This window comes from Ananas comosus, linkage group 17 (genome assembly GCF_001540865.1).
Source record: "Ananas comosus cultivar F153 linkage group 17, ASM154086v1, whole genome shotgun sequence".
Taxonomy (NCBI): domain Eukaryota; kingdom Viridiplantae; phylum Streptophyta; class Magnoliopsida; order Poales; family Bromeliaceae; genus Ananas; species Ananas comosus.
The window spans coordinates 10489936-10504219 of record NC_033637.1 but is presented as its reverse complement, the minus strand read 5'-3'; the positions used below and the strand labels follow the sequence as shown (position 1 = coordinate 10504219).

The 14284-nt window shown below is 33.7% G+C and overlaps 1 protein-coding gene across 1 annotated transcript; it reads left to right on the top strand.

Annotated features, from left to right (window-relative positions):
- On the top strand, positions 2559-7821 carry LOC109723431 (chalcone synthase 1). The gene is made up of 4 exons (XM_020251786.1): positions 2559-2863; positions 6319-6920; positions 7045-7200; positions 7297-7821. The coding sequence occupies exons 1-4, from the start codon at positions 2680-2682 to the stop codon at positions 7537-7539; spliced, it is 1185 nt and encodes a 394-aa protein (XP_020107375.1). The 5' UTR covers positions 2559-2679; the 3' UTR covers positions 7540-7821.

The window sequence follows — 14284 nt, the reverse complement described above, 5'->3', positions numbered from 1 at the left end:
TATATTATAAATTAAATATTAAAATTTAAATTATATTTTGAATTAAATTATAAATTCGAAATAATTTTTTTATTTAAGATTTAAATTTAAGTTTGAATTCAAATTTTGATTTTGTATTTCATTTTAAATTCAAAATCACATTTTGATTTCTAATTCTAATTTAATTTCAAACTTTGACTTGAAATTTTAAATTGAAAATGTGAATTTGAATTCGAAGTTTAAAATCAAATTTAGAATTGAAATCAAATCTCAAAATCAAATTTAAATTCTGAATTCGAATTTAAAATTTAAAATCAAAATTTTTGATTTGATTTAAATTTAAATTTAGATTTTAAATTTAAATTTAATTTCAAAATTTTGATTTTAAATGAAAATTCAAATATCAAAATCAAAATAAAAAATTTAAGTTTGAATTCAAAATTTCGATTCAAATTGAATTTTAATTCAAAATTTCAATTAAGCTTTAAATCAAAATTATAGCTTTAAATTCAAATTCAAAATTCTATTTTTTTATTATTTTTTAATTTTAATTTTAATTTTAATTTTAATTTTAAATTTAAAATTTTGATTTTTTTTTTTTTTGGAACTAAAGTGAAAAACGTGGAAAAGTTTAGGAACCAAAATTGACACACAAAAGAATGCTACGTAGGCGCTGACATGCCGATTCCATTAATTTTAATCTCATTTTTAATGGATGTGACGTAATTACATTAAAATCAAAAGATTGAGAACTTGATTGCAAAAAAAAAAAAAAAAAAAGATTGGAAACTCAAGTGAAAAATTGTGTAAAGGTTGGGGGCCAAAATGTAATTAACCAGCTGTGTTTTTCATTTTTCTAGTACAATATTGTTATTTGTAATCAGTGTATTATATATTATCTAATATATATAAGTGTATAAACATTTTTTTTCCCCTCAAAAAATATACATAATTTATTTTTTAAAAAGTCGTAGAGTTTTGCAGCTTTAATTAGATGTTAATACCAAAACCATAGCGAGAACCAATATTTTCAAAATATACGGAAATTGATTTTGATAGTTAGAATAATTTGATCGCGTCATTATCCATCTGATTTGATTAATTATAATCACTTAAGCAGGTATCGGATCATGAATTGAACGGACCCAACCACAAAAAGTGGTTTTTGTACCATTACGCTGAATAGTCCTGAACCTACAAAAAGTACTTTGGCCATAGTATCGCGTGCACGAATCTCGATGCACATGGGACGGCTCAGATTAATATCAGTTGTGTGACCAAGTTTAGCAATATTTCATTAATTAGCACTAACCACTAAAATGCATCTACCATTCAAATGACAACTACATAGATAGTTGGATCCAACCCAACTGCATCAACATTTTTTTTTTTTATACTTTTTTGAAATTTCAATTAATAATAATTGCATGGAAGTTGGTCCATCAAAATAGGATCATAAATGTTTTGAAGTAGAACTTAATTTGATCCGACTTATAACATCTTAAAAATCCATATTTTTTAAATCATAATATAAAGATATTTTCACGCTGTATATTTTCGTTCGCACTAGTTGATTAATTAATTACTAGAAAGTATAGTAATTTCTGAAATCTATAATTTTTAATATTGAATTCGATTAACGACGTACTGAATCTTATCAAATTAAATGTATGATTAATATTCTCTAATGTGAAATTACATCGTAAACAACTATAAAATTTGGATTATCGCTTGCTTTTAATTGATATATTTTGTTTAAATTAATTATGTAAGATGATTAAATCAAGCCCGGTAAAATAAACAAAGTTCCCAAATCCTGAAGTCAGAGCCATCATCAGGTGATGCAAATCAAATTAATGACTTAATTAATGTCACATCACAATGCCTTTTAGTGCACTTAATTAAGATGTATAAATTTTAACCATAGCATAACCTTTTTATTGTAAATTAATTAGCAAATATAGCGTAATTAGAAAAGCACGTAGTTAAGATTGAATAAATTAATTATAAGTTACGATCGACCACATCTTTTTTTGCTTGATTCCATACCGTCGTAACTGCTGCAGCCGTCAATTCTTTACGAACGATCACAATTGAAAATACAAGAAATTTGCGTGTAGTTTTAATTACAGTTACTGAACTTTTTCGTACAGTTTCAACTACAACAACTGCACTGTGTGAACTCTTGTTTATAATGTTTAAAGAAAACTAGATGTGGTGCATGGCGCGTACGTGCATCCATGGCGCATGCAATAATACTCCTTTCTTTTTTTCTTTTTTTTCTTTTTTTTTCTTTTTTTTTTGTGTTTCCTCTTCTTCTTCTTCGAGCACGCACTCACGAGCCCTTCTCCTCCAACTAACCCTCTCCTCTCCCCCCGAACCCGTCCAAAATAAATAAATAAATAAATAAGCCACGTGGTGAGACATCTACCTCGACTTGGGCCCAACGGCCCCGAAGCCCACGTGGCACCCCATCCATCCGTACATTCGACCTACCCTTCCTATATGCATTGCCGCGTGGCACCCCATCCACCCCTCCGTTGGAACTACCCTTCCTCTATTTAATGCCGCTCCCTCTGCCCCTCTTCTCCTCCTCCTCCTCCTCCTGCGTTCTCTCTCTTTTTAAAAAGCCGCTTATTAATTCAGAGATTGAAAGAAATAATAGGAGGAAGGAGAGGAGGGGATAGAGTAGCGAGGGCGATGGCGATGGCGAGGGTGGAGGAGATACGGAGGGCGCAGAGGGCGGAGGGGCCGGCGACGGTGCTGGCGATCGGGACGGCCACGCCGGCCAACTGCGTGTACCAGGCCGACTACCCCGACTACTACTTCCGCATCACGAAAAGCGAGCATCTCACCGAGCTCAAGGAGAAGTTCAAAAGAATGTGTAAGCTATATTATGTTCGACTCCTCGATTCTCTCTCCTTCTTTCGCCATTTCCATTCATTCTATATATAGAAACCACACGCACGCATGCATGCGTACGCTCTCGCTCCCACCGGTTTTCTGTAGCGGATATGAAGCTGATTTTATTATAAAAAGTAGTAGTTAGACGTTTGGCGAACAAAATAATTATGTATTCACGATAAGTTTTATTACTGCATTTCTATTGTTCTACATATACATCTTTTTGCCTTTTTTTTTTTTTTTTTCTTCTCCTACGTACTTACACAGATAAGAACAGAACCATATACCCGATGTTCGGCAAATAAAATATTAAAATATACGTGTAATGTTTTTTTTCTAATAATTCTATTCGTAAAAGTATTTCTGCAGAAGCTCTAGTAAATACCGAACAGGAGTGAAATTCCTCAGAGTGGCAGGTTTCTGAGAGCACGAGAAGTGTGTAGGAGCTCATTCAAAAAGTGTGTGGCCCCAAAGAGAGGCCAAAGTGCTCCTCAACAGTTACACTTACCAACCAGTAATGTTATTACCATTTATGCTTTAAAAATATTAAAAACATACCTGTGGGGGTTAGGAACAAGCTTCTAATATTGGGAACAAGACAAAAAAAAAATATCTTATTTGGGAGAACTTTTACTTAGCTTTGTTTTAAAATTCCCTAACCAGGTCTTAAAATAGGGGTGGAAAAATTCCTCAACCACCAAACTAATTCTTCTAATTTTGGCAAATAATTAAATAATGAAATCTATGGATAAAACCAACTGTTAATTATGGGTACATAACCACCTGTAAGTAAAACACAACATTAATTTATTTAAACCATGTCACTTTCATATATTTTACTATTTCCTTTATTGTTCAATATATATATATATAAGCATATAAATGAAAAGAATAATTACTTATATATTTTTAAAAAGTTCCGAACTTTTTAATTTACCTTCCTTAGAAGGTTAATATGAAAAATACTTTTTTAACGTTCTAAGTTATTTCAAATGTATTTTTAGAATTAAATTATGATAGTAAACTATTTGTAACGGCCGTTATCTGTGTGAAATTACTATTTTGTCCTTTCAGATATACTCTTTTACTGTCACCAACTTTTCTTCTTTCCTTTTAAATTAGGGGCAAAAAATATATTTTGACTTCGTTTTAACCCCGATAGGAATTTAATCCGGATTTAATCCGAAATGACTTAACGGGGTACTAGCAGCTAGACCTGGCAATCTCAACTCATACCTGCGGGTGTTCGCAGGTTACCCGCAAATTTGCGGGTATGAATATCAACTTTTTCAACCCAAAAAATTACGGATAAAACGGGTGGGTACCCATTAAGTTGAGGGCATTTTGGGTAACCCGCGGATATCCATGGGTATCCACACATATATTTAAAATATATTTTCTTAATTAAAATATATATATTTTTGTTTACTCATCCTAAAAATTCTAACCCTAATTTCTTATCGCGTTATTTTTGTATGAAAATTTTTTGCTTTAAGATTTTAAATATTTTTATTGTATGTTATGATATTTTAAATAATGAGTTATGTTATACTTTTAAAATTTATATATATGTGTTTTGTATTTAAAAAATATAAGAGAAAAAAAAGAAAAAAAGATTGCAGATAACCCGCATACTCACCCGCCCACTTGCGGGTGGGTATGGGTAAAGATGTTGGCTACCCAAAACTTTACGTATAAATTTTACCCATGCCCAAATAACCGACGAGTACAATGACCCGCCCGTGGATTACCCAACCCGTCCGTTTGCCAGGTCTACTAGTAGCGGAGTCATTTTTGGATAGCGGAAAAAATTATTTGAAATGAAAAAAAGGTAAAAGGGTGTATAGATTACTATCCCTAAATAAAAGTATAGAAATTTGGATGTTAATTAAAAAAGAAAAATAAATATTCGGCACTAGTTATTATTTGAGGGATAAAAATGAAAAATTGCATTTTTCATAGTAAAATATGATTTAAAAATATCAGCTTGTATGAAATTAAGCTAAGATAATTAATTAATGGGTATCAATTAATTAAAGCTTTTTTCTCTAGCAAAACTTCGTAATTATCAACCTTTTTGAATCGAAGAATATTTATGTTTGGTATATAAAAATTAATAAATTAATATTGTCTCAACTAAAATGTCTATAGCATTTTGGATGTAACAATATATAGCAAGCTAGGCCAATTTGCTAAACAACAGTTTTTTTTTATTTTTATTTTTGTTATACTTAAGTTATTAAAAAGTGATATACTAATCAATTGTACTAAACAAGTTAAAGTGTTTCAAAATCTTCTCTTTGTAGCAAAAAGCTACAATTTTTAGATCCAAAAATAAAAGCTCTTAAAAAGCTCTAATTTGAGGCATCTTATTAAACAACCAATCTTTTCTTTGAGTGGGCTTTTTGTTTCTCAAAAAATTGTGAAAAACTATTTTTTAGGGGAAAGAAAAGTTTCCTTTTTTTTCATAGTTTTTATTTTTCAAATAAAAAAATGTGGAAAACAAAAAAAAAAGGAGTTTTCAATGAAAATTCGGAAGAAAGTTTCAGAAAACTACTTTTCAAACTGAAAGCCAAAATATACCAAACATATTTTTCTTGCCAAAAAATTGTTTTCTGATTTTCTTTTTTTTTTGGTTGGGGAACCAACCTCGCCGTAAAGGACTAATAAACTACTAGTAATTATATTTGTATTCAATATTTTTCCTCGCACCTGCGCTTGAAATATTCAATAAAAGTAGAAGCATGATCGAATTCGAATTCAAAACCTTTTTCTCTATTACTGTATTAAATAATCGACATAATCTAAAAGTTTAAACAAGTGGAAATGGGTATATTTATCTTTTATATATGTTTAACTCCTCTTTTTCTATCTACAGATAGAACTGTGCGGAATAAATTTTATGTCAGAACAGTTATTAGATCACTTAAATCAAACAAACTGAAAGATTAAGCAAAAAAAATTTAAAGATTTTGAAAGATTGAGTAATCGAATAAAAAAATGGCCGATCCCTACCATGCTATTGATGGCATGGTAACGTCATCGTTATATTTTAAATATTTATTACTAGATCTCAAACATCATTATTAAACTCTAATCACCATTAGTATATCATAAACTCTAAACCTTAATTCATCCGCATATATACGTCAACACATCAAGAATATAATGAAATATCCAAAGGTGAGATATCCAAACATTTCTCTTTTTGAGAGGCATTTTTACTGGGGCTCTGCTCCTTTCCAACTTTTGCACCACTGCAGCTTCAGTGGCCAGATGAAGTACTGTTCACTGGATAATATGTGTAGTGGAGAAGCTGTTAACAATTTGTGCAGCTGCTGCTGCTGCTGCTAGATGAAGTAGTGCTGTTTGTTAGAGGTATGCATAGTGGGGAAGCTGTAACAATTTGTGCTGCTGCTGCTGCTGCTGCTGCAGGTGACAAGTCGATGATTCGGAAGCGGTATATGCACCTGACGGAGGAGGCGCTGACGGAGAATCCGAACATCTGCGCGTACATGGCGCCGTCGCTGGACGCGCGGCAGGACGTGGTGGTCGTGGAGGTGCCGAAGCTCGGGAAGGAGGCGGCGGCGAAGGCCCTGAAGGAGTGGGGACAGCCGCGGTCGAGGATCACGCATCTCGTCTTCTGCACTACTTCCGGCGTCGACATGCCCGGCGCCGACTACCAGCTCACCAAGCTCCTCGGCCTCCGCCCGTCCGTCAACCGCCTCATGCTCTACCAGCAGGGCTGTTTCGCCGGCGGCACCGTCCTCCGCGTCGCCAAGGACCTCGCGGAGAACAACCGCGGCGCGCGCGTGCTCGTCGTCTGCTCCGAGATCACCGCCGTCACGTTCCGCGGGCCGTCGGAGTCCCACCTCGACTCCCTCGTCGGCCAGGCCCTCTTCGGGGATGGTGCCGCTGCTGTTATCCTCGGCGCCGACCCCGACCTAGCCGTCGAGCGCCCCTTGTTCGAGCTCGTCTCCGCTAGCCAAACCATACTCCCCGACTCCGAGGGTGCCATTGATGGCCATCTCAGGGAGGTATTTATTTCACAAACTTAAGCGGTCAGAGAACGAATTCTAAATTTAAATATTTCCTGTCTTGTCATCTTTGAATGAGCGGCCAGCGAACAGTGTTTTAATATTTTATATTCAATTTGTACAGATTGGCCTCACCTTTCATTTACTGAAGGACGTGCCGGGACTGATATCGAAAAACATCGAGAGGAGCCTCGTCGAGGCGTTCACTCCGCTAGGGATCAATGACTGGAACTCGATATTCTGGATAGCTCATCCCGGCGGACCTGCCATCCTAGACCAGGTGAGCAACCATAACCGTAATAGTAACCGGTAAGTTTAAGCCGTTAGAGAACGGTGTTTTAATATTTTTATACCATTTTGCGGCCTGTATCATCAGGTGGAGGCGAAGCTGGGGCTCGAGAAGGAGAAGATGCGCGCGACGCGGCACGTGCTGAGCGAGTTCGGGAACATGTCGAGCGCCTGCGTGCTGTTCATCCTCGACGAGATGCGGAAGCGGTCGGCGGAGGAGGGGAAGGCGACCACCGGCGAGGGGCTCGAGTGGGGGGTGCTGTTTGGGTTCGGCCCGGGCCTCACCGTCGAGACCGTCGTCTTGCGTGGCATGCCGATCGCAGCTCATTAATTAATTAATTAATTAAATTAAGATATATATTTATATATATATATATATATATATAGCAAAATCAATCGCATCTATATATTGGAGGTTGGTGTACTGTGCTTATATTCCTCTTGTTATTGTTGCTAGTAATGTAATGAGAGGCCAAATTAAAATGTGTGGACATATATATATATATATATATATATTATATATATATAAAAGAGTACCTTGCTTTGCTTATGTAATGTGACAATTAAGTGATGATATCCTGTAATAAAAGAGGCCTCCATTGTTAGCTTTGTATTTCTTTTCATTTCCTTATTTTTCCTTAAAATTGCTTGTAGATTTTTTTTTTCACAATATAAATTATATCTATCTAATTAAATTTTTTTAAAAAATATTATAATATTATAGAAAATGTATGGAGTGGATGCATACACCATGTGGTGAATTGATAGGGCATATAATAAAATATAATTAAATACATACAAATAATTAATTCACGATCATAAACAAAATAAACTATAATATTATAATATTAAAGACAATGTGTGCAGTGGATGCATACATAAGAAAGTGATAGATGGATGGATATTCTTTTGTATAGAGTTGAAATCGATTTTTTATCAAATTTTAATTAATATTTAATTTAATTTAAATAAATAAAAAATAAATAATATATAACATATTAAGTAATTTTATATTCTATTAGAATCGATTGTTTTTAAATATTATAATATTAAGGGAAAACTTTAAAAACCCTTTCTGTAGTTTCACACTTTTTCATTTTAGTACCCTGTGGTTTAAAGTGTATCAAGTTAGTATACTGTGGTTTCTCACTTTATCACTTTAGTACCCTGTGGTTTAAAGTGCATCAAGTTAGTACTCTGTGGTTTTGCACTTTATCACTTTAGTACTCTGTGGTTTCACACTTTATCACTTTAGTATTATGTGGTTTAAAAAATCACAGGGTACTAATTTGATACAAAATTAAAATCATAAGGTACTAAAGTGATAAAGTGCAAAACCATAAGGTATTAACTTGATACACTATAAACCATAGAATGCTAAAGTGATAAAGTGAGAAATCATAGGGTACTAACTTGATACACTTTAAACCATAAAGTAGTAAAGTGAAAAAAATTAAAACCATATGGAAGATTTTTGAAATTTTTCCTAATATTAATGACAATGTATGGAGTGGATGCATACACCATGTGGTTAATATAGTTAAAGTTAATTTTATTTATGTTGCTTTTTATGGGATGACAAAATATGTGGAGTACAGCAGAGCAATAAATTCAAGCCTTGGGGATCGAGAGGGCATATTGTCACCCCCAAAACTCTGGGGCAAAAATTTTCAGGGCGTCGTTCCCAAACAACGAGTTGTTTGGGGATGATGCCGATGGGCGCCATGCATCGCGACCCTTAGAAACCCCAAAAACAAAAAAAAATTTGTGAGCTCCGTTTTAGAGAGAGAGAGATGGGCGCCACGCGTCGCGACCCTTGGAAACCCCAAAAAAAAAAAAAAATTTGTGAGCTCCGTTTGAGAGAGAGAGAGAGAGAGAGAGAGGTTGGCGGAGGGGAGAGGAGGGCGAGGATGGGGGCGCACGAGCCACGCAGCACCCATCCGCATCCTTCCCAAACTTTTAGTTGGGGCCGGGCAGGATGCCCATATAATTTTTGCCCAAATCTCTGAGATAGTACGTACAGAGTGATCCCACCGTACATTAAAAGTAAAATATATTTATATCGGACGAACAAATTTATAATGTCATATTTGTACTTATTAGTAATAAATCAATCATATTTTTCTTCTTGAAACAAAAGTAACAAAAATATTTTTTTTATTAACCATAATAGGATGGGTACGCAGCACCCATCCGCATCCTCCCCAAACTTTTAGTTGGGGCCACGGAGGATGCCCATATAATTTTTGCCCAAAATTCTGGGATAGTACGTACAGAGTGATCTTACCGGACATTAAAAGTAAATATATTTGTGTCGGACGAATAAATTTATAATGTCATATTTGCACTTATTAGTAATAAATCAATCATACTTTTCTTTTTGAAACAAAAGTAGCAAAAATATTTTTTTTATTATTAACCATAATAGGATGGGTGAATTCAAAAAGGACAATCCTGATAGTCAGGGACATCACGTTAGTAATATAACTGATGCATTCTTGACTTTTTCATGTGGGTCACGTATAGATTACAGGTGACAAATTAATAAATAGTAGTCCTGTGCATTTATGTCGTGCACATGTAAGATTGAGTTATAAGTTGTAGTTTTGTGAGGGTATTGCTCATTGGGTTCATTGCGGACATATCAAAATGTTCTTTTGCTTTTGCTATTGCTACGATGCATGTTGTTTACTTCTCATCAGCAATTAATGAAATGCAAAAAAAAAAAGAAAAAAAAAAGAAAAAAAAAAGCATGATTGTTCTTATGAATTATTTGATTGCGTAAAGTTATAATTGTACTGCAATTGTACTGCATATTATGATCCAAATCCGACATTTGTTTTGATGTATTTGAAATCAACAATTGCATTAATTAGTTGGAATTATGTTTAAATTGGCCACATTTCAATTGCAGTAGTTAGAGAAAGTTATTTTAAATAAAAGTACCTTACATTCTTAATAATTTTTTAAATATTTTTTTTCTGTCCTATACATAAAATAATTAAATTTTGTAAGTGTACTTCTTAACTGTATGCAACTAAACGAAGTATTTATAGTCGCAACACTTTCTACTACATCAAATCAAATAAGAGACATGTACATATATTCAACTACACTGCATTTGAAGTTACGCCAAACCAAATGACCCTTTGGTTGCAGAATTTACTGTGCACGGGATTTAGGCAATTAAATTACCCGTGCCGAGAAAACGGGGATAGAAGATTTGTGAATTGATGTTATTTTTTATAGATATTCACAAATGAGATAAGAGTCACGGGATCGCTTCATGTACAGAAATTGCTGCATACTGAGTTGTCATAAAATGTACCAAAAAAGATGGGTGGAGATTTGTGCATCGAAGTTTATTTAATAGTTGTTCGCAGATTAGATGAGTGGTGGAATCTTCTTGTGTGTAGAAATTTCTGCACAGTCGAAACAACGATAGAAGATTTATATAGGAAGCTTACTATATTATACTTACCATGTATCATTAATAACCAACCAATCATTTTTTTTTGAGAGAGAAAAATATAATAAAAATAATTTTTTTAATAACCATGATGTGATAGGTAAATTTAAGGAAAAGAATCTTGATTAGTTGGGACCGCCACATCAACAATATAAATGTTACATTCTAAACTTACGGTGCAATCACGATTAATAGGAATGAACGTGGTGGCTACAAATAAATTTTGCATCATTTTACGACGGGCAAAGTGAACCACTGCTCTCCAAGCTCCTTAACATTCATTTTTAAAATTAGGGACACAAATCTCAAAAAAGAGTTTAATTTTAGCCCCTATGAATATTTAATATTGATGGTAATTGTATTTACGACTCGACCCGCTAGCAATAATAACACGTTGGGCCCAAATCACTAATCCAAAATACTTAAGGTCAGTTATTATGTCTAGCCCAATCAAGTTTATATATTCCTATATCTAGCCATAACTATCCGATGTGAAATTATTGAGGTGTAATGGACTCACCTGAGGCCCTGACGTCCTCGTCAGCTCTAAACACATACAAAATCCAAGATTACCAGGCAATGTGAGACTTGTCTCGCTAATCTTTGTCATTCCAATTCTGACTTAACCTGTCAATCACCGACCTTGGCTGAGCCAAGACTCTTTCGGCTGTTGAACTAGCTCTGATACCAAATGTAACAACCCGACTCGCTAGCAATAATAACTTGTTGGGCCCAAACCACCAGCCCAAATGCTTAAGCCCAGTTATTATGTCTAGTCCAATCATGTTTATATATTTCCACATCTAGTAATAATTATCCGATATGAAATTATTGAAGTGTCACAGTAACCTATTACCTACATCTAGTGCATAGTTTATTCATGTATAATGCATTTATTAATTAATACTTTAGTCATTGTATCACATATTTTAATCTTATCATCTATTGAGTAAATGAAAAGTATGAATCGGAAGAAGGATATGTGGAATTTGTGGAAGTTAGAGGATTGCAATGAAAGAGTTGCAAGTTTAGGAACTAAAATGAAAAACAATTGAAAGCTCAAGGTCTTAAATATCAAATATAAATGGTTGAGGACCAAAATGAAACTTGAATGAAATTTTAAAGAGTAATATTGCAATTTACCTTTTAATAAGAGTAATCCTATATCCATCAATAAATCCTAAAGTTGGGTGTATATTTTGCACCAACTTCGTTAATAGGCCATTAGTTTTCTATCTGTCACATTTAACTTTTTTATTTTTGCTAAAAATTATTTGAAGTGTAAGATCTATAGTCCTTTTGGGTGCTCAAGTAAAATTTCTCTTTTTACGAAGGCTTTTTGCATAAAAAATTTATTAGTTTGCGATTTGCAAAAACTGATCACACTCTTTAGTTTTAAAATCGATCCAGCCCAAAATTTTTCTAAATGATTAATATACTGCTATTCTCTCTCTCCTTGCTCTCTTTCTCGTTCTGTTTTCTCTCATTCCTTCTCTACTGATGTCGCCACTGCGCTCCTCATCTACCTTGCGCATAAGGAAAAGGACGATGACGAAACTTGACTTGTTTATGGCCGTGGCCATTCTCGATATTCTCCGATGAGGTTACCATAGTAGAAATGAGAATTCAGCTGCTCAGAACATCGTTGGAGATAGAAATTGAGCTTGCAGAGAAAAAAAGCAATGATCGCTGGTCAAGAATACTCCTAAAACAGGTTCGAGAGTAGGTTAGCTGGCTTGGCTAACGACGACAAGATAGTGGCACTAGCAAGCTCTGGCCGACAACACAATTTTGCATTATTTATTTAAAAAATTATACTATTCAAATATATGTTACACTATTTAGTAAGATAGTTGCACTATTTGATGCATATATTAAATTATAAAATAATACAGTTTTTTTACTAAATAGTGCAACATATGTTCGAATATTGTATCTTTTTAATAAATAGTGCAACATTCCTTCGTCAATCAAAAATTTTTTTTCCTTTCACTTTGCCACTACTTGGTCGCCGCAAAACATGCTTCAAAAACATTTCCAATTAGTGATCGTCGCCATCCTTGTATGCCACTTTCGTCTCCATCTTCAACAAGATGCTAAGCGACCGTGAAGACGATGTTTCTCTTACTCATAAAGCGTTCACGATGCAGATGCAACAGAGGAATTGGTCGGGAGGCGGCAGAGGTGGGATGAGTACTCAAAGATATCGCTGCGGCAGAAAAAACTAGATAGTGATATATATATTTTTTTTGCAAAAAAGACTTCTATAAAAAAATTAAGTTTTTTCGTCCTACGAGCAATTAAAACTTGTGTTATCAAAGTTTTCTGCAGATCTAACGATCTAAAAGTTTTCTTTGTCACACTCGTTCTATATATTTTGAATAATAATGTGCAATCGTAGGTTTTCATGTTGCACAAAGTGCAAGATCATCTTTTTTATTAAATATATTTTAATACTTCTAATTATATACTAATTAAATTTGTAAAGATAAATTACATATTTAAATTTTAAAGTTAAAGTATTATTAATTGTCTTGAATAAAATAGATTAAAGGTCGAATAGTAAAATTAAAATTTTGAATAATCAATAATCGATTCAAAATAGTCTATAGTTCAAATAAATTTAATATATTACTAGTGCAAAAAAAAAATACAGCTGAGGGATTGGTTTCAAATATTTCTATAGTTGAGGAGTTTCGATGCAATTTTACCTGTGTACGGATCAACGCGGCATTGTCCCGTCAAAGGCGGGTAACCCAGCCAAACTCCTAACGATTTTCCACTCACATGCGAACTCTACCGTCAGTTTAACCGCGTATAAGTTTTCATGCGAGAATGCAATCGACCCGTTCATAGTTTTCTTCCCGGGACCATTCGACGGTCTAAATATATAATCGCATAGCAAACTTTATGCGGACAAAATGTTTAAAACTGAAGTCCAATCAAACACCCACAAAAGTGTACCAAATTTTGGTAAAATGTACTGAGACCCCCTCAACTATAGTCTATTTTGAAATAGGTCTCTCAACTTCTTTAATATTCGTATTTTTAATGTCCTAATACAATTTGAGTTATTCAAATTGCAAAAGTAATATTATTTATTTTTGTATGAAATTACAAATAAATTTAATAAATTTTTTAATTTAATTGACTAAAATTACCCGCCGCATGAAAAATTATGTCAATTACTTTCCTGCACTCTGCCGTCATCTCAAATAGGTCCAAAATTATAAAAATTTGGTAAATTATATTGTAAAATTTACTAAGACGAATCGGTATATTTGCATTGTGCCCATTCTCAACATCTATGCAGTTTCCAACTCAAAAATAAATAAAAATTTATAGATAAAAGAGATATCTTATTTTACTAATATTGTCAAAAGTTTTATTACCGGACTCAATAATTATTCTAAATAAGTAAGAGAATATGATGCAATTTTTAATACAGGGGATCTCTTGCGATTCAGTCCAGAAAAAGAATCAAAATTTAAAAAGAGCAATTCAAAAAAGTTAAGGGAGCTATTATGTAGATTTCCATAGTTGAGGGGTTTCCTTACATTTTTACCATTTTCCTTAATTATTTTCAATTAATTAAAACAGTGTCCGT